Source organism: Zonotrichia albicollis, chromosome 2 (genome assembly GCF_047830755.1).
Source record: "Zonotrichia albicollis isolate bZonAlb1 chromosome 2, bZonAlb1.hap1, whole genome shotgun sequence".
In the NCBI taxonomy this organism is placed as follows: Eukaryota; Metazoa; Chordata; class Aves; order Passeriformes; family Passerellidae; genus Zonotrichia; species Zonotrichia albicollis.
Window position 1 is genome coordinate 1,003,419 of NC_133820.1, and position 21,147 is coordinate 1,024,565.

The window sequence follows — 21,147 nt, forward strand, 5'->3', positions numbered from 1 at the left end:
CTTTCTCACTATTTGTTGTTGTTGTTGACAGCATTAATGAAAAATCCCAGAAGTCCTTTGCTAAACGAGCAAAACCTCCATAACTAGCAAAGTTTTACTTTTTGTAAGTAAACCAGCCACCAATGAAAAGGACCTTAAAGAGGTTTACAGCATGCCTGTGTAGAATCACAGAGCTAAAGCATGACATTAATCCTGTTTGGTCTTTTTTTTAATCTCTCATGGCAGAACTCCTTTGAAGTCTGCTTTCGAGATGAGCGAGATGAGAACAGCCAGCTGAAGCAATTAAGGAAGCATATTCTCACACATAACTCCAGACCTTCCTGACCTCAATCTTTACCTTGCTATCAGGAAAAAACCCAAAAAACACCCAACAACTTGTGTACCTTCCCCCTCTTAAAAACTCAGACAGTGTGCTGTCTGTAAAACCTCCATGTGTCTGTAAACCTCCATGGACAACACGAACAACAGGAAAAGACAACTTGGAGAGAAGTTAAGCTTCAATGTAGCTTAGAGTGACTCTCACACGCCTGTGGCTGTCCCTCCTCTCTCCCCAGACACATCCACACACAAATGCGAGCTCGACACCAACACGGGATGAAAGCTTTGGAGAGATCCCTTTGCTGAAGGCCAATTTGCTCTGCTCTGCAAAGCCCCGCAATTGCAGAGCGAAAAGCAGAATTCTGCGTGCTCCAGAACTCAGATAAACACTAATTAACAGCAGTGTCACCTCAGCAGCCCAGTGGGCAGCATTACCAGCTCATAGATCTCCTCCTCTGGCTTTGGCACGTAGAACTGGATCTGGTTGTCCAGCAGGAACTTGAGGCGCAGGTAGTGAGCAGAGCAGTCCAGCTGGTGAGTCTGCAAGAGAAGGGAGCCCTTAGAAAAGCAGCGTTCCCTCATCTCTGGCCCTCACAGCAGCACCTCCTGCCTGAAGGCTGAACAAACCTGCTGCTCCTGCTCTCCCCCAGCAGTAAAATCCATGAACCCAGCCAGGGCACTCTGCTGGCCTGGCCTTCTGCTCCCTCCCAAGCCATTCCAGAAATAAGCCCAATAAGCTGGAACAGAAACCTCAGAGCATGGCTCTGGATAAAAGGGTATCGAACTAAATGTTCTGCTAACAGAGCAAAATGGAGCAGGAGAGGTGTTCTCTGTTTGGTTTGGGTTTTTTTAGCGTCTTCATAATTTAGCACACAAATACGATGTGGCAGATTTCAAGCAAGGTTAATAAGCACAAAAAAAGCTGTCTGTCCTCTAAATTCCAAGCAGCTCAGGTTACACTGGCTGGAAGCAGCCAAGAGTTGCATCCTGGATTGCATCCCAGTGGAAGCAGGTCACACCATTTTAATGAATTAGTTATAATTAGCTGAGGACAGAGCATTTGGTCTGGGAGATGTTAATGACCTTTTCTCAGCATGATTAATAAGGCTGATTTAAGCAGAGGTTAATGCAGTGTGTAATCAAAACACATTACAAGTATGATAAACACAAAGGATATCATCCAGGAGTTACTTTCAAAGTTCCTAAACTGAATCTAATGAGAAACCCCAAAGTGATTCACAGATACAGGAGGCAAATTCTCCTCCCTGTCACTTCTGAAATCTCACTATTAAAGGCTTTTATACCTCAGCCTTTTCATTTTACCCCAGCAAATTACCAGGGTTTCTCAGGCTGTGCTGAAAACAATGCCTTATCTGAAAACTCATGCAAGAGCAGCACTATTGCCTGTTTGTCCTGTTTTTTAAAGCCTGGTTTTTCCAGTTCCAGCGTGATCCAGCAGCACTGAGGTGATGAGCAATGTACCTGTGGAGAACATCCCATCCTGACCCTCCAGCAAACACCCAAAGAACAGGAAACACTTTGGGAAGCCTGGATTAGCCCAGGAGTAAAAAAAGCTACCAATAATAGGAGGGAAAACCAAAACAGATCTATTGCTGCACTCTGCACAGTGCTCTGTTCAAATATGTCCAACCCAAAAAATCAAATTATCCTTGGATGAAACGGAGTACCTGAAATGGAACAACCTCTGTAATCCAGGCAAATTCCTACTTAATTAACTAATGACTGAAACCTATCCAGAGCCAAAAGAAAAACAGCTGAATGTTGGAGATATCCTTGCTCCCTCACTTTTCTCTTTTGGAAAGCTTCTTGCTTCCTTTTCCCAGTGATTGCTGCTGTTTTCAGTAATTCTGTCTTTACAGACACACACATACAAACACCCCAGAAAAGAAAGGAAGCAGAATTGGCATTAAAGGTTCAGATGTGACACAGAGGAGTCCTGGGTCACTTTCTGTCAGCTTAGGTAACTGTCCCTACACACAGAGGTGTCTCAAACAAAGAGGAGACCGAAAGTCTCCTGAGGGCAGCCCCCAAAGGATGCTTTCCAGCCCGCCCAGGCAGGCAGAAATCGCCACCTGGGATGAATTTATCCAATCTGGGCAGGCTGAATTTATCCAGGCTCTGGGCAGAGCACCAGCTGAAGACAGAACTGGGTAAAACACTCCTGTTTAGAGCCATGCATTTCCTTCCCCATGCATTTCTTCCCAACAAACCCCATCAGCCCAAGCGGATGCCATCAATCCAGTACACTGTGATGCCACCCAGGTCAGGAATGAGAACCCCGACCATGAGCCACCCCATTTAGCTAATTAACATCCTGGGGCTGTGTCTACCTCAAAGTTTGACCCTGGTTAAAGTGTCTCAGACAGGGCCATGGTGTTCTACTGAAGTGAAAGGAAAAGGCCCCTGCAATTTGGACACAGCCAGGCTGCCCTAAAAACCAAACCATTAACCCACTTCTTGTTGCTGGGAGCTGCATCCACATGTGGGGAGGTGGGAGCAGAAACAGGGCAGCTTTAATGATAGGAATATCCTTTCAGGACCACCCAAAGTACCTTTCAGCCGTCCAAATCAGCTTCTTGGTTTATTTATTTCTCTCCTAATAACTCTGGCTAGGTCTGGACTAAATTAAGCAGCCAACCCTGTTTAAAGCACAGCCTGACAGCTCAGCTGAGGTGCTCCAGGAGAAGCATTTACAGCCGGGCTGGGATCCCATTGCAGAGGCTCCAAGTGCCACGGTGGGCTGGCACACAAGCCCAGCTCCTTTGGCCAAGGAGAGGGCCTGGCACGCTCTCCAGCAGCACAGGAATGTGGCCATCCCACTGCTCCTGTGTGGCCCAGCTCTCCCAGCAGGAAAACACCAGCCTAAAAGCAAAGGAAACACCCAGAGCACCAGGCTCAGCTTCTCAGGGGCTCTGAGCACAAACCCTGACACCTTGGCTCTCTGCTTCTTGCCCCTCATGCAGGTCTCTTTGAAAAATGTAAATGGTGAGGGATAAAAAAAACCACCCAACCTTTCTTACCTCACTTTTTATGCAGGCAAAAGACAAAATGCCATGTAGTCATCTGGGCTTGTTTTTTACTGCCATTATCTCCATGTTGGGTTTTGGTGTTATTATCCCCACACTGGCTCTGCCTAAATCTGCATACAGAGTGTGATTTCCTCCTCCATTTTAAGACATACCATTATGCAAATGCTACTAATGCATATACATTCCTTCACACTGAGCAGTGTCATCACAGAATCACAGGATGGTTAAGACTGGAAGGGACCAACTATTTCCTATCAGCCAGAGAAAGCAATTTAATGCATATACACTGAGTTTTCCTGCCTTCCAAGTGATGTTGCTAGTTACATCTGAGCAGAAATCTTTGAGAAACCACTTTAAAAATGCTTTAAACACTCCTCCCACCAATCCTGAATCATAAAAGTGTCACAAAGCATCCTCCAAAGCCTAACTGGCTGTATAATAACAAGCAGCAATGTTAGCATAAGAACACATTTTCCACAATCACTTTAGTGCATTGAATGTTCTCCAACAGAAGAATCAAGCTCAGTTTAGCAGCACAGATTTAACCACATCCACACAAACATGAGGAGGTTTATATGAAATGTAGAGCTTGAAATGTTTACTGTACCAGAACTTGACTGGTTCTCAGATGGCAGATGGCAAACTGATGTGAAATGATGTGGATCGGATATTAAAGGGGGGAAAATGAGCTGAATGCAAGAGACAGAAGAAAGAGATTGATTATTAAATGCTACAGAAAAAAAGGCATCTGAACAGTGCTTTTCAGGCTGAAAACTCTCACAGAAAGGAAAGAAACAGAAAGTAGCTCTTGAAAACACCCCCACCCACCGCAGCAAAAGCACAGGGAGAGACCAGACCCTGATCCAGTCCACTGAGCTAACCATCCTCACCCAAAGCAGAACATAGACCCTAAAAATAAACCATTACTAATCATGTGTCATCCAGCTTCCCTGTTATGCCTCTCTCCCAAAATGTCATCTTTTGCTGAAGACAAAGCAGAGCTTTCAGAAGCTGCAGCGCACCTGGCAGAGAGACGAGTGCACCGTGCAATTACTGGAAACAAACGCCTTTCTCTCACCTTCCCTCCTTCAGAGGCACATGCAACGCGCTCTCCAAGTCCCCAAAGTTGAGCTCTCAATAGTAATAAATGTTTTCTTTTCTCCTGCTGTTGTTGTTGTACAAAGCAGACTCACTTTTCAGAGCGGCACGTGACAGGTCTCGCTCGCTCCGAAAACACACATTATGCAGCTGCCAGAGCTGAAAGCCTGTGTTTAATTTGTCAAAGTTCCCAACTCTTTGGAGATGGAACTCTTTTTAATGGCCCAACCTCTCTGATACTTCATCTGGCAAAGAAATCCAGGTGGTTTTTCTTCCCCCCCACTCCAATGTAGATAAAAGCTTCCCCTTGTCCCCTCCTGCCACCCACGCCAGGCTGGGTCTGGTTCTGCACTGCAGGCAGCAAACACACCAAGGCTGGATTGCACCTTCCCCATCCTGGGGCTGCTGCTGCTGTCCCAGTGCCAGCCTGGGGGCAGGGAAGCAGGGATGGCTCCTGGGAAGGGCTGGCTGAGGTCACCTCACCTGCCTGGCAGAGGGGAAGGGGCTGTGGGAGGGATGCAGAGCTGGGGTACCAGGGTGGCTGCACCACCACAGTGTGGGGCACCCGGGGGCTGGGACAGGGGTGCCACCCTCAGCTCGGTGCCACTGCAGGGACAGGTGAAGGGCAGCAGCAGGTGAAGGCACTTCCAGGCTTGTGCACAGCAGCCAGAGTGGGGAGGGCAAACCCCAGCCTGCTGTCCCTGCAGCCACAGCAGGTCGGCTCCAGCTGCAGGGAATTCTCTGCTGTGCCCCTACCCCAACACTGCAGTGTGATTTGTGTTTGCCACCCAGGACAGAGCTGGTGTCCCCGTGCAGAGCAGCCCAAGCAGGGGCACACACACATTGCCAGCTCCCCAGAGCAGGTTTACCTTGCAGATCATCTCCAGCATGTCCCTGGAGGTGTCCCCAGGCCGGATGACAGTCAGCACAGGCTGGTTGTTGGGCAGGCAGAACCACGAGGGCGTGAAGTACTCGTGCACCCAGATATCACAGTCGGGGTTGTGCTGGTGGACGCTGCTCAGGGCCACATCTTTGTCCCTCTAAACAGACAAAATCCATCATGGCAACAGCCCAACACAGCTCCCTCTCTCTCCATCAGTGACTGGTGCATTATGTGCTGCACCAGAGCTCTCAGAGAGAAGACATTTGGCTCCTAAGCCCAGGCTGAAGGCTTGCCTGGACAGGCACCTGCAGCTTTCCCTGAGCAGGGTAGAGTGTGCCTCCTGTGCCACCCACACACTGCTGCAGTGTGCTTCTCCTGGGGTTTCACCCTATGCCTACTGGGAATGCCAGGAATGTAACAGCAAAATAGCAGGGATGAAAGAGATTTGAATTTAAAACCGAAATGTGCAGTGTTTCTGGGCAAACCACAACAAAACTGATGTGGTACTGCAGCTCCAATGCTCAGAAATGGCAAAATAGCAAATCTTCTCCTTTATTCTGAATTTACTGGCTGCAAACGTGGGGGAAGGAGGCAGCTGGAGAGCTGGGGTTTTACCTTGCCATCTGGGACTGTGTCATCAAAGATCCCTTCAAGAGATTTCTTCACTGAATCCACTCCTTCTCCAAACACCTGAGGAAGAAGAGAGGGGATCTGCTTTAAACACAAACTGACTCCCTGTGCACAGTACATGCCATGGGCAGAACAGCCTGTCTGACATCCAGAACAGGATTCAAACTGAGAAATACAAACAGCCATCCCCAAACACACTGCTTGCACGAGCCAGAGAGCCAAAACCAACAGGATCCTGTGCAGGAGGAATGATCAGACAGGAACATGTGCAGCTTTCACCCCAAATCAGCACAGGGCAGGCAGGGCTGGTGCTGCAGCAGAACCCAACAATGAGAACTGAAAAGTTCAGTTTTAGAGCTCCACATCACGGATCAACTTGCTGGGCTGTTAATTATTACCTGGCAAAAACGAAGCAGGGACCAGGCAGGATGGAAAAGGTCTCTGCCTTTTGGGGATTTACAGCTGGCTGCTCCCAACAGGCAACACTTTGCCCAAGCAAGGGAAATGTGTTCAGGCACTGCATTCAGGCACTCTGCTACTTCCTCAAAACTTCACACTTTTTACAACTCTCTGCACAATGGATTTCCTTTAACATGGAACAGAATCCCCCTCCATGCCTGCGCTGTGGAGGAGTGAGGGGGGCAGGAGCAGGGGAGGCAGCGTGAAGAATGCAATTATCTCCACTGAAAGGAAAAAACAAAAGGAGGGAGCTCAGGGGGTTGAAAAAACAGGCCTGAAAACACAGCACAGGCAGGATCCCAGCTCAGGAGAAGGGATTTGGGGCAAGTAAATACAAAGCAACAGGGATGCTGCAGCATCAGCACAAGGAACTGGGAATGTGCTCTTGGAGCTGCATCCCAGCCAAGCCCTGGGCTTTTGCTCAGCCTCTAAATACATCAGGTGAACTTTCAGTGTCTCATCATCCTCTGCTGAACAAAACCAACAGCCACTGCTGCTTCAACAGACAGCACCAGAAATCACAGGGCACAGAGCAGCGTGGGGCCCCAGCCTTTCTCCCCACAAGAAGCGAGGGAAGAGAAAGAAAGGCAGAACCTACATTTCCTGCAATTAGGTGAGGTATGGCTCTCAAAAAGTGAAAGCTGTAATTAGGGATGTTTGCAAAGAATAACAGGGAAGCACCTTCCTACCACACTGGAGCATGTTTTCTAGAGAAAGATCTGGGCAGTGACTGGGTGGAAACTGCACAACTTCTGCTTTTTTATAAATCTGAAGCAAAACAGGGAGTGTCCCAACTAAATGCAAAGCTTCTTGTCACTTCGGAAAGTTTTCACCAAACTCAGCTACATTTAAATCACTGTACACTCATCATTTTAAATTAAAAATAACCAAACAAGTCTGGATTGTTTTGGGGTTTTTCCCTCCAAAGCTGTGTGTGTTTTACACTGCTGCTTTGCTGCTCCTGAGATTAGGGAGGGCGCCTGCAGGAAAAGCAGAAGGAGCAGAAATGCAGAAACAACAGAATCCAGCTGAAGAAAAGGGCAAATTCCAGCCCTTTGGTGGGAGCTGTGCCCTGATGTGCAGCTACAGCCCCTGATTTTGGAAGGGAGGAGGAACACCATGACTCTGTGCCAGTGACTCTTTGTGTGATCTGCGTTCTGCCCACCAACAAACCACCCCTGCAATAACAGCACCCCAAACTCCCACCTCTTACCTGGTTAATGCTGGGCCTCCCCTGCTTCTTCTTGGAGGTAGTGTCCAGCCCCCAGAGAGAAGAAAACCTGCTCCTCCTCTTGCTGGCAGACCTGGACATGGCCTGTGTCCTTCTCCTCACTCCCGACTCCCCCGTGCGAGCCGCCACCTGTCAATGCCACCTGGCTTCAGCACCAGAGCTGCAGCAGCCCAGCAAAACCCCCCAAACTGGGGGGTCTGGGGGGGAAAAGGGCAAATCCTATGGCAACACAGAGTTCTCACTCCTGGGACAGTGGGGATGCTGCCAGGCTGCTGCCTTCTCACTGCAAATTAACTCACTTCTGCCAGCATCCAATACCGAATACTGAAATGGACAGTACACACCACCTAATCATCATTGAGCAAAACCTCAGCACCAGTGATAGGTTTGGGTTTTTTCCTTGATTTTTCTTTTCCTAGCAAGGTTTCAAAGCTGGACGTGTGAAACCTGAGATTTCCAGACTTATCAGTTGCTTCCCAAAAACCCCATCTTCCTCTTTGCTCCTTCCTGTGGAAACACTCTGGGCATGCTGGTGCTGACTCAGAGGTGCAGCAAGGCCAGATAAAGGCTTGCAGGGAGCTCATGGCGTTTAAGCCTGCACTTCCTTGAAGATAAGTGACATCTGAAGGATTGAGCAAGGCACAGGAAGGGGAAAAGTGATCTGAAATGACCCTTCCCATCAGAGCAGTGTCAGCTGCCCTACAGCAAAATGCCCTGTGGCAACAAGAGACACTGCCTTGACTGAGCCCAGCTGCCTGGGGAGCTCTGGAGATGAGTGGGACATCACTCAGAGCTGAACAGTTCAGACCCAATAAAAAGTCTGTCTAATCAGATTTCCCAGGTGGAGGTGGCCTGAGGAGAGGAGCTCCTCTCCTGCCAAAAAGGGAGCGGTAGGGAAGGGCAGGAGGCACAGACAGACAGACAGACAGACCCACCCTGCTGACTGCACCTCCTGGAACACCTCAGTGCTGCATTCCCACAGCCCAGAGCAGCATAGTGGCCCTGGGAACAGCCAGGGATGGCCCCAGCTGAGGAATGGGCTGCAGCACACCCAGAACTGCAGTGGGATGGACAGAGGCTGGCTGCTGGCACTGGGTGAGGAATGGGGGCTCTCCTTGGGAAACGGGGGAAATCCGGGAAAAGGAGAACCTGAGCACCACAGCAACAGCTCCATTTCCACAGGGAGAGGCTCCCCAGCTGTGCCTGGGACATTTACACAGAGCCACATGGGGTAACTCTGCACATCTTGGATGAATGTACTGGGACATCTTCAGGAGACTGGGGTCATGGAGTCACAGAATCCTTTGGGATGGAGGGGACCTTAAAGCCCATCCCATCCTATTCCACCCCTTCCACTGTCCCAGGCTGCTCCAAGCCCTGTCCAACCTGGCCTGGGACACTTCCAGGGATCCAGGGGCAGCCACAGCTGCTCTGGGTAAATTCCCTTCCTGAAACTTGAGTTAGGGCTCCTCACATGAGGCTGCACTTCCCCACGCTCCTGGGGGCAAAGGAGGACATGAGAGTTTGCTGAGAGGAGAAGAAAACACGTGCCTCTTCCAACACAACATTTTTCCCAACATATTTTTCCCCTTGGCTCTCCAGAGACACCAGCATGAAGAGGCAGACTGTTTTTCAGGCTAGAGCTCAGTGCTTTGCTTGATGTGAAAAAAAAAAATAAGCATAAATGCAAATTACAGCCCGCCACTTAAAAAATATAATAAATCCAGCAGCAATTAGCAGGATGATGACGCTAATCTTTTCATATAGGAAAGAATAAAAACGCCCCTGACTGAATTACAGCTCTGCTTTCAACTGCAGGCTACAGCTGACATCTACGAGACAACAGTGGAGCTCAGCTATTTCTGTGAACCTCCAGGAGTCCAAGCCGAGACTACAAGAACTTGACTCAAATTCATTTTGCAAAACGTTCCCCTGCACTTTTAAGAGCTGGGCTGTTACAGTATTTAAATTTAAACAACCATTATTTGCCACACCACAGGGAGCACATTTCCCTTCCCTTGGGGAGCATCAGGTGTGGATGACCAGAGTATTGGAATAATTGGTTGGAGTAATTGGAATCAAGTCAGATAGCCCAAGGAGGTCTCAGCCAGCATGTGCTGAGGGTCTCAGAACGGCTCCCACTGACTTCATGGGATGTGTGGATCACACCCAAATCTGTGGACACTTGAGACGACCCTGAAGACCTGAAGACACTTGAGATGAACAGGAAGATCTGTTCCTGGTGCAAACTCCGAACGACAGCTCTAGGACAGAGACAGCTCTCCCCCAGCTGCTCCTGCAGCCCAGCCCAGCCCATGCCAGCCCTGCCCACTCACCAGAGCGTGGAAGGAGGACACGGAGAAGATGCCCAGGCGGCCCATGGCCACCTTGGTGGGGCGGCTGGCGAAGGCCAGCAGGCGCTTGGGGTTGGGCAGCTCCCCGCCCTGCAGGCTGGCCAGGTAACAGCGGTACCGGAACAGGTCCATCTGGAACTGCTCCAGGTTCTGCTCCCACACAAAGATCTGCCAGGGGACAGAAAGGGACAGCAGCCTGGTAAACGCCCTGGAACAACTCACAGTGGCACACTCGCAGAATCTCTGCTGGGCAGAGGGACTCTCAGATATGTACAAGCCTCTTTTCCCAGCCCAGCAGTCGAAGGAGGAGTCAGAATTCTTCTGATCTCATTCTCAAGGTTGTTTATTGCTTCTTATCTATAAAATTCTTTCTCCAACCCACCGAGGTCTGTCTGGTAGGTCAGACAGAGGAATACTGCCCACTTCAGACTTGGTGTTATCTTTTTATACTAAAAACTATGTGTACATTATTTACCATAACCTCCCAATATCTACCACCTATGTTAGACAGAAAGCTTCCACTCTAAACCAATCCAAAAGTGCCCCATTTACCATAACTTCCCAATATCCATCTTAGACAGTGAGTTTCAACCTCAAACTAATCTGAAAGTGCCCTATTTACAGTAACGTCCAGTACCTATCACCTGTGTTAGACAGTGAGCTTCTACTCCAAACCAATCTACAAGTGTCCTATTCTACAATAACTTCCCAATACCTCTCACCTATGTTACACAGTGAGGTTCTATTCTAAACCAATCTAAAAATGCCAACATCACCCAGAAGATGGAGGCCAAGAAGAAGAAGGAAAAAGGACAAGGCATGCCCAAATTCCTCCATCTTGGGACCCTGAGCTCCCATTCTAAAAACCTCAAAAATCTATTTTTCACCCTGTGACAAACTAACTATTATTCTACTTAAACTTTCTTGACTTGTAATTCTTCATATAAAGGTTGGGAATTGTTTTTTTCCAAGGGCTAAATCAAAGGCAGGGAGTCAAGGGCAGCCAGAGGAATTTCCTGGGTTCCAACAACACACCTGTCACTATGATATTTTCTCAAAAATCCCTCTGTTAGTATTTTTTCTCCTGAGAAGCTGAGAAGCTTCAGAAAACAAATGTAAACAATAATTATTTGATTGCTTTGGAGATTGTTTACTAACAGGTGTATCTTTAATTAGTTTTATGTGAATTGTGTTAACTTAATGACTCATTTTAGTTTAGTTGTGCTGGGATTCTGGTCAGTCACGGGTTTTTATTATTCATTCTTTTCTAGCCTTTTAATATTCTTTTCTCTATTCTTTTTAGTATAGTTTTAGTATAGCATTTTTAATATAATATAATATTATAAAATAATAAATCAGCCTTCTAAGAACATGAAGTCAAATTCTCATCTCTCACCTCATCCTAGAAACCCTCACAACACCACACTCACCCTTTTCACCAGTGCTGATCTCTCCCAAGAAACCCTGATTGCTGATTTTCCCACATTCCCCTGCCCTCCCAACCCCCCAAAGGATGCAAACAGCTAAAGAGTTTTGATTAGATGGAAAACAACTTTCTACATTCGTGGCAAAAGTCTCCTCCTGGGACAACTGCTCCTTTGATACAATGCTAATTAACAGGATTAAATTTTCATTTTTAATTTTCTTTGTATTTCCAGGATTCTCTGCTCAGCAGTCCCTTAAGAGGCTTCCTTCACGCATCAAGAGCATCTGAAGAATCAGAAGAGCAAAGCCCACCAAACTCCAGGCACAGGGCAACCCAAATCAGCAGCCACAGCAGCAGCTTTGCTGTGAGCAACAACAGAGCTTGAACAAGCGCCATACACTGGGGATAATTAATCTGATCAGCAGAAGAGTGCTGCAATCAGCCTATGGAAGGACTTATTTAAATAATTCAAATGGCTTATAGGAAACAGTTTCAAAGCATCCAGACAAACTCAGTTACATAAAGAGAGAGACTGCTCTGCCCTCTCACTGTGACTGACAGCTTTGAGTAGGGTTCTTCAGCCTCTCCCTCCTCTTCCTCCCCTATTGCCCCTTCTCACGGGCTTCCAGGGGGTACAAATCCTTTTAGCTCAGCCCCAGCCACTTCCCCCTGTGCTTTACATTACAGGCACACTTGGCAGCCGTGGCAGGAGAGCTCCAAACGAGGGAAGCAGCAGCCATATGTCAAATTTCCCAAAATAAGGTGCTGCTGCAGCAGTGTGGGAGACATCTGCTCGAGGCTCTCTGCTTCTGAGAGGCAGCCAGCCACGCTGCCCACTTGAAGGCAGCAGGAGAGGGCCCAGGGATGCAGCCACAAGGCCAAGGCAGGCCCTTGTGACAGCAGAAACCAGGCACGGCTGCCTCAGCCCAGCTGCCAGCAGGAGCAGCAGCAGCAGAGTTTGTGGGTGTACAACAAACAGCAGTGAACAGCTGCTCCCCAAGGCATCCCCCAGCCATGGCCTGGCAGCCTCCTGCTATCCAAATCTCCTGGAGGCAGCAGAAGACAGCCCAGGCTGGACCTCAGTGGAGCAATGGTGCAGCTAAGGCAGCAGCACAGCACTCCAAGGAGCTCCCATCAACCTCTAAAAGGCCTTAAACCCACACTAGGGACTTTTTATCAGAATTCAGGACATCCCTCTGGCTGTCCTGGATCGCTCAAACCCCTGCCAGGGGGCTCAGAGACCCTGACACACAGCCCAAGACACCTGTGACTTTGATTGTGACCCATGGAAAAAATTACCAACCTTATGTGAGGATCTGCAAGCCACATAAGTCCAAGTAGAATAATAATTAGTTTGTCATGGGGTGAAAAACAGATTTTTGGGGTTTTTAGAATAGGGGCTCAGGAGGCAAGATGGAGGAATCTGGGCATGTCCAGCCTTTCTCCTCCTTCTTGGCCTCCATCTTCTGTTGTGATGTTGGCACTTTGGGATTGGTTTAGAGTAGAAGCTCACTGTCTAACATAGGTGATAGGTATTGGGAAGTTATGGTAAATATTGTACACATGGATTTTAGTATAAAAAGATAACGCTGCCCTGGGGGCAGGCAGTGTGCCTCTGTCTGACCTGCTGAACGGACCTCAGCAGGCCAGAGAAAGAATTTTATAAATAAGAAACAATAAACAACCTTGAGAATGAGAGCAGAAGAGTTCTGACTCCTTCCACCACCACCAGGCTGGGAAAAGAGACTTCCAAACACATCTCGGTGTTGCTGTGAGCAGCAGAATCCCTGAGAACTTTTGAGTTTACCTGATCCAGGATGGTCTTCTTCTTCTTGGAGTCTGTGACGGAGGACAGCTGCATTTCCCCCATCTTCTTCATCTTCTCGTCCATGTCAATCTTCTGCTCGAGCTTCTTGATCTCGGTCTTGAGCAGCTTGAGGGTGTCCTCCTTGTGGTGCTGCCGCGCCACGGCGGTGGCGCAGGCCGAGTGGATGGCCGTGATCCAGTTCTCCAGCTCCGTCTGGCTGCACGTCTGCCCGGGGGGGGAAAGGGAGAGAGCTCAGCACCCTCCTCCAAACTGATGAAACTGATGGCAGATTAGCACATGCAACTCCAAGCAGGTTCCTCTGCCTTTGATCTCCGGATTCAAAGCCTTAAATCCACTTATGTACCCCCATCATCCCATTTTTAACGCTTGGAATTACACCTCTACCTGAGCTTTGCAGCTCGGGGTGCTTCCCAGCAAGGTCTCAGCAATCACCTCCCTGGCCATCATTTCTAGCTTGAAATTTAACCAAGATTTCTAAACTCCAGCTCCTTAAGGCAGGGAATGCACCACTGCTGTGCCCTTCCCAGGATGGAGAGCTTTTCTGCCATGCAGCAGTTAACAATAAATTAATGGCAGAAAATGTGACCATGAAAAGCATGAGTAGCTTTATGGTGGTGCACAGACAAACAGCTTTCTGTTTCTGAAGGTCCCAAAGCACTCTGAAGACACCCTGTTACCATTAAAGGCAGGCTCATCCTTGTTTCCACAGCTCTGGCACTGTCCCTTCCCAAGCATGGACATGGCAGTTTGGGAAAAAGGAACATTTCTCCTTGCTGGAAGTGCCCAAGGCCAGGCTGGACAGGCCTTGGAGCAACTTGGAAGAGTGGAAGGTGTCCCTGCCCAGAGCAGGGCATGGAAGTGGATAATCTTTAATGTCCCTTCCAGCCCAAACCACTCTATGACACAGCAGGCTGGAGCATGGGACACCAGTACCTCTTTCTGGAAGAGAACTATTCTGATTAGAAGAAGACTCTTTCCAGATCTTCCAAATAAGAAGTCAATCTAAGGCCTTTTACCAAACTCCATTCCTTTTTACAGCAGGTCATGAAACAAAGGCTTTGTGTGAGTGTCAGCCTGGGGCAATAATCACACTGGTATTTGGCTGGAAAAGCAGCAAGGTGCCAAACCACCTTGTTCTAATTAAACTTTCTGATGATGGCTGATCTATTAATAGACAGCCCAGCATGACTTCTCCATTTGCTGGGGAAGATGAGGAAGGTCATCCTCGCTGAGGTGACAACCAACAGCCAAGGATGAAGCAAAGGAGAGCTTCCCAGAGAGGCCCAGCTGGGCCCCACACTGTCGCCCAGAGCTACGTGCCCTCCTTGCTGGGAAACACAAAAAAGCTTTGCAGAAGCCAACCTGGAAGAGGAAAGCGTCGCCAAGGGAGTTGCTGAGGCAGAAGACAAAGTCCTTTTTGGGGTGCTCAGGCACGGCCTGCACGATGCTGTTCTCCACCCAGACCGCGTGCTTGGGGATGCTGTTGTGGTCAATGCCAGACCTGCCGTCCGTCTCGTAGAAGAACAGCGTGCAGCCTGCAGGAGACAACGAGCAGCAGGTTCAAATGTTCTGCTGGTTTCAGTGCCAGGCAAGCACACCAGGAGCTGTAGGGCCCTGTGAGCCCTGACCCCGGGCTGCTTTGTTCACCCTGAGCTTTGTTCTCCCTAGGACTGCCAAAACAGAAAGTCGTGGGCAGTAAAATACATTCCCAGATGAGAAACAGCGTAAGAAATCCCAAATTTGGGGCTGTCCATGGCCACGCCATCGCACAGGTGTGAGATGTTGGTCCCTGAGGGTGACAGCCAGCTGTGAGCCAGCCCTGGGAGCAGACCGACCTGCGGGCATGGCCCAGCCTCACCTCTGCAGCTGCAGTCCCCCCAAGGCAGAGATCAAGCCATTTAATTACTGCATGCAGACAGGAACTGGAATTAAAATGGGCTGTGCTTGCTGAAACACTGACAGACAAAAAAAACTTAGCTGGGGCCAGCAAACAACCTGTTCAGTGTTACAAAATAATCTTTACAATCCTCCCGGGGAAGGAAAACAAAGTGCAGAGCAAGGGGGCAATTTGGGAGATGCCAAAAAGAAAGGGGTCTCCTCCTCTCCCAGCTTCCCACACCATCTCCAGCTGCTTACAGGCTGGCACATAGCTGCTGTGTCACTGGAAAGGGATGCTCTGGTCACTGGAAAGAGAAAGGGGTGTTCCAGCCTCCCAGAAAACAATTTGCAGCCAAACAATGGCAGCTGTTGACTTCAAAGCCCCGGTTAAACACTGCCAGTATGGAGGCACAGCAATCCGAGGAGTTAACACTCCACTTGAGCCAAAGCACTTGAAAACAACAGCACTGCCCTGCTCATCCTTCCCCTTTCTTCTCCCAGCTGGCCCTTTGTTTGCAGCCCCTCACAGCAAGACCTTCCTGCCCCCTCCCAGGAGATCAGGGCTGCCCTCACCTCCCTCCTCCTCTCCCCCTCCCCAGGTCTCCAGCCACCCCAACGAAGGGCTGGCTCCAAACTTTGCTCTTGGCTTTACAATAGCGCTGCAAATTAAAAATAAACATTAAATAAAAATAAATAAAAGTGCTCTAGGAAGAGCTCTCTTTGGGGAGGGCAGGGTTTGACCACACTGAGCCTTTTGGGTGACCACACCTAGAGCAGGAGATATGGCTCTGGGCACAACACAGGAGAGGAAGGCCAGTCCCAAAGCTGTGGTTCCCCATTTCCCTGCAGATGAAGCACGTGGAAATGAGTTTGAGTTCCTGCAACAATCCAGAGAGAAGGGGGTCTGTGGCCTGGGCAGCTGAGGACAGAGCAGGAACAGGCCTTCCCAGGCATTTTCCCTGTGAAAGGCTGCAAGAAGCTGTGAGAAAGCTCAGAGAAAGAATTAAAACAGTTCTTAGCCCCACTTGCCGCAGCTCTTGCTAGGAAAATGTGGAATGTGTTATGGAGATTGGTCTACCAAAGGGTGGTGGTGTTTTGCTTGGTTGATCAATGAGGTCAAAGCTGTATCAGGACAGGCTGGAAGGGGTTATGGGTTCCTTAACAATATAGTAAGAAGATAGTATAGAAGAATAAAGGAGTGGTTCAGCCTTCTACATCATGGAGTCAGTGCTAATTACACCTGTGTCAGGGAGACACCTCAGGTGACAAATGGTGACCCCAATGTGATGCATCAATCACCCCTTCATGGAGTTGCTCGACAACTGAGTGCGCACCTGGGCACATCCCTGCCCTCTCAGTGACACCCACAGTGCCCACCTGGGCACATCCCTGCCCTCTCAGTGACACCCACAGTGCCCACCTGGGCACACCCCTGCCCTCTCAGTGACACCCACAGTGCCCACCTGGGCACACCCCTGCCCTACTCAGTGACATCCAGAGCGCCCACCTGGGCACACCCCTGCTCCGCTCAGTGACATCCACAGTGCCCACCTGGGCACACCCCTGCCGCTCTCAGTGACACCCAGAGTGCCTACCTGGGTGCACCCCTGCCGCTCTCAGTGACACCCAGAGCGCCCACCTGGGCACACCCCTGCTCCGCTCAGTGACATCCACAGTGCCCACCTGGGCACACCCCTGCCGCTCTCAGTGACACCCAGAGTGCCTACCTGGGTGCACCCCTGCCCCTCTCAGTGACACCCAGAGTGCCTACCTGGGCACAGCCCTGCCCTCTCAGTGACATCCACAGTGCCCACCTGGGCACACCCTCTCAGTGACACCCACAGTGCCCATCTGGGCACACCCCTGCCCTCTCAGTGACACCCAGAGCACCCACCTGGGCACACCCCTGCCCCGCTCAATGACATCCACAGTGCCCACCTGGGCGCACCCCTGCCCGCCATCCCCGTACCTTTCAGCGACACCCAGTAGTGCTTCCACTTCCTGCGCGTGGCCGACTCCACCTTCTTGTTCTTCTTGTGCACCAGGAAGTTTTTGACGGCCAGGGCCCCGGCCTTGCGCACGGTGCCCTGCGCGGCGCTCAGCAGGATGTCGGACTGCCCGGGCGAGCTGAGCGTGCCGCTGCTCTGCTCGTCGCTCAGCGCCGAGCCCGCCTCCTCCAGCTGCTCGCTGTTGGCCGTGCTCATCTCCAGCTCGCGGCGGAAGTTCTCGTAGACGCCCTGGCGCAGCCCGTCGCCGCCCGCCGAGCTGCTGCCGCTGTCGCTGCCCACGAAGGCGCGCCCGGCGGGCGGCGAGTAGCTGGCCGTGGTGGCGTTGGAGCGCCGCGACAGCAGCTCCGTGTCCGTGGCGGCGCCCTCGATGCCGCTGTCCGTGAACTCGCTGCCCTCGCCCGCGTTCACGTCCTGTGAGGGGCAGAGACACGGGGTGAGAGAAGAGTCCAGCCAAAGGCCCAGCCCTGTGATGGTGTTCACAGGGGTCCCAGGATGAGGGAAGACACGAGGATCTGACTCTATGTTTCACAAGGTTGATTTATTATTTTATTATATGTATTATATTAAAGCTATACTAAAAGATTAGAATAAAGGATTTCATCAGAAGGCCAGCGAAGAATAGAAAAAGAAGGAATGAATAACAGAGAGTCCGACTGGCCATCTGACTGTGATTGGCCATTTATTAGAAACAATCACAGATCTACCTGTTGCATTCCACAGCAGCAGCAGAAAAACAGTGTTTACATTTTGTTCCTGAGGCCTCTCAGCTTCTCAAGAGGAAAAATCCTAAGGAAAGGATTTTTCAGAAAATATCATGGCTACACCTGGGTGCACCATGGTTTTTCTCACCTCCATTTTTGTTAGCGATGGAAATCCCTCATCTCCTCTCATTCCTAGGGCAAACAACTGGAGGAAAAGGTGACAAACAGGCACTGTACACCTTGGAAAGAAGGGTGAAGCTGACCCATGTATTTCCCTACAGCTCCACTGTGTTTTCAACATTTAACATCTCACAGCTCCAGGGCTGTACACCCTGTAAATACAATCAGTTATTTTAATGGAGTTAATCACTAAAAATCATGCCTTGTTAAAAAAATATAAACTAAAAAACACACAAAATAAAAAATCTTTTTCTCCTTAGACCCTAATCACGTGTGTATGTCACATCCAGCCTAACAATGACACCTGACTGCTGCAGGGAGTCCCTGTGGGACCACACTTTGCCTTTGGGGCCTCAAAGGCAAGATTCCTCCTTTCTGGAGACAAACAGCTGGAGGAAGAGGTGTGGTATATTTCCAATGGGGTGGAGGCAGAGCTTCCAGCACAGGTTAGCAAAGACCAGTCCCACGTGCACCGCTCCAGGTGGTGCCTCCTCAGCCTTGGCAATTTGGAATCTGAGAGGCAGCATCATCTGTTTACATTAAGCCAAGTTAACAGTGCTAAAGGTTTTGCAAAGGGAGAACATATGGTAGCAAAAACTGGCAGTTTGAGAAAAGCAGCGCCCAACCTACGCGTTTTGAGGAGAAAACATTGATATTGTGCATTCACACCTACAGCTGAAGATACATTTCAGACACCCCAAGGCCGACCTTTGAGAATTATGTAACCAAAAAGGCTCTGGTTGTTTTTTCCTTCCTGACAGGTTAATGTGGTTGAAATTATTTCTGTTCTCGTCACAAACTGTAATGATGGGCCATGTGATATTCCCCACCAAATCCCACAGGCCCTTCCTGGTCCCCAAGAACTCGCAGTGCAAGGATTAGAAGAGACAAGAATACAGCCAATTTGAGCAAGACAGGAGAAAACGCCACTGAATTGGGGTTCTGAAGGCTGTGACTCAGCTGGCCCCTGCTACAAGGCTAATCCCCCAGGGGGATGCCCACCACCACCTCAGTATCTACAGGCATCTGTGGCAGATTTTAGAGGACAAACAAAGGCCAAGCTCTGCAAATATTTTAGGTATTTGAGTGAAGAGGATGCAAAGAAGCAAAAATATGGCCAAAACCAACAGGAATTTCATCCTCTACCTCTCTTGCAAGAGCAGCTAGTTCTTGATTCACAAGTTAAAAAAAAAATTTAAAAGATGAGTTTCTGAGAAGAGGTAGCAGAACGGAGTATTTATTTTGAGAGAAAACAAGCTTCCAGATGTTGGTTCAAGCACCAGTTTTCTTTGTATCCCAGAGCAGCTCTGTGCAAACAAAGAAAGCCTCCAGCAGCTCTGTGTGAACCCATCCTCCTGCGGAGCAGGGAGAGCTGAGGGGCAGGGCAGGGCTGACTGAGTTTCCAGGCATTAATTTGCAATGGACGGCCCGTTCTCTATAAACACCGCTCCCCAGGGGACACGTGGAGTCCAGCTGGAAGAACAAGCACTTCCTTCCCTGCTGAATGAGCGCAGCTCTGCTGGTCCAGCTGGTTACTGGATGCAGCCAGGCTGCTCTGGCCAGGCCAGGGCTGCTCTGCTGCTCCAGGGTCAATGAGCTGAGCAGCGTTCCTGGAAGCACAGCCCTGTCCCCACCCAGGCAGCTTCCACAGCCACACGTGCATCCAACGCTCTGGGTTTTGGGAAGCCAGCTACCTTCACACTGACAGGCAACAGGCTCACAATGGGTATTGGGAAGGAATTGTTCCCTGGGAGGGTGGGCAGAGCAGCTCTGGCTGCCCCTGGATCCCTGGCAGCGCCCAAGGCCAGGCTGGATGGGGCTTGGAGCAGCCTGGGATAGTGGAAGGTGCCCCTGCCATGGCAGAGGTGGCACTGGATGAGCTTTAAAGTCCCTTCCACCCTAAGAATCCTATGATTCCATCATTCTATGCTCTACACAAAGCGTACAGTTAGCTCCAAAATCTTAGCCAATTAACTTTTAGGAAGCATGTCTCATGCTCTAGTTAAAATGAGTTGATTCAAGAAAACAAAGAACTACTAGACTAGACCACCAACTTGAGGGAGACAGGATTTGTAAGGCTACAGCCTATTCAGGTGACCTTGGTGAGACACTGTTTTAACTGCCTCAGTTTCCCTGTCAATAAATGGGCTTATACTCTGTAACTAATCTATGAGCATATCAGCTTATAAAAACAAGTAACTTATAAAAAAACCTCAGGGATGGAGCACTCAGAGTAAATATATTTGTTATACTTGCCCATAAGGTTAAACTGTAGCACAATTTGCAAAGATCTCCACAATCTTTACCACAATGCAAGTGACAGGCAGGACTCCAAAGATCTTTTCAGTGTAATGCTACGGCCCTGCTCCTAATCCCCCTCTGCCCCCTGCAATGCCCTTTCCACTCCTCAATTTTATTAAAGGCTTGTGGGCAGGAGGAGGGTCTGAGCCGACAAAGGCGGGAGCAGAGATGCTCAGAGCTGCCAGCACTGCTCTGCTCTATGAAATGTGGTGTGGAGGGAGCCTCGTGTGAGCTGAAAGGAGATCAGGGCTGGGCTTAGGAGGGGACCCCTGGCACGGCCCAAGGGCTTGGAGGAGCAGCTCCATGGGTGTCCCTGAGGTGCTCTGGGGCTGTGGAAGGAGGCTGAGCACACAGTCCTAAGGGAAACAGGAGGGAGAGGTGCCCAGTGCCACAGAGATCAGCCCTGGAACGAGGACCACAGCCGGGCTGAATGGGGCCATTGTCACCACCAAGGCCACGTGCCAGCAGCATCCCAGTGCGATGAAGTGGAATGAGTTATCACAGCCCCATCAAGTGCAGGGAGCAGCTCAACTGCTGAACCAAGTGGGTAAATAAAGTGCTGCTGCAAGCATCAGCTACCCACTTAAACACAGGCTTGTTTCTCCACATCAACACCGGGGTTCAGGCAAAACAAGCAAAACAAGGCAGTGGGGAATAGAGCTGTAATGCAGAAAGTACATCAGGCTAATGTACCTGGTGCTGTAGCTCTGGCATATGCTCACGTGGTACTCATACCTCTGCATGTCTGCTGCAGCCACAGCTGGTAAATAATTCTAGCTGAATTTAAAAGATAAACAGAGA

General features: G+C 49.8%; 1 protein-coding gene across 6 annotated transcripts in view; it reads right to left on the bottom strand.

The window, feature by feature from the left end:
* The window catches only part of TIAM1 (TIAM Rac1 associated GEF 1), a 141,281-nt gene that overhangs the window by 38,772 nt on the left and 81,362 nt on the right, over nt 1–21,147 (bottom strand). For all 6 annotated transcript variants that reach the window (XM_074530570.1, XM_074530606.1, XM_074530580.1 and 3 more), the window contains 8 exons: nt 17,125–17,575; nt 14,640–14,812; nt 13,257–13,481; nt 10,006–10,191; nt 7,652–7,798; nt 5,965–6,039; nt 5,336–5,506; nt 754–858 (listed from right to left, as the gene is read on the bottom strand). In XM_074530570.1, the coding sequence (XP_074386671.1) occupies nt 754–858; nt 5,336–5,506; nt 5,965–6,039; nt 7,652–7,798; nt 10,006–10,191; nt 13,257–13,481; nt 14,640–14,812; nt 17,125–17,575 (1,533 nt within the window). The remainder of the gene's footprint in view (nt 1–753; nt 859–5,335; nt 5,507–5,964; nt 6,040–7,651; nt 7,799–10,005; nt 10,192–13,256; nt 13,482–14,639; nt 14,813–17,124; nt 17,576–21,147) is intronic.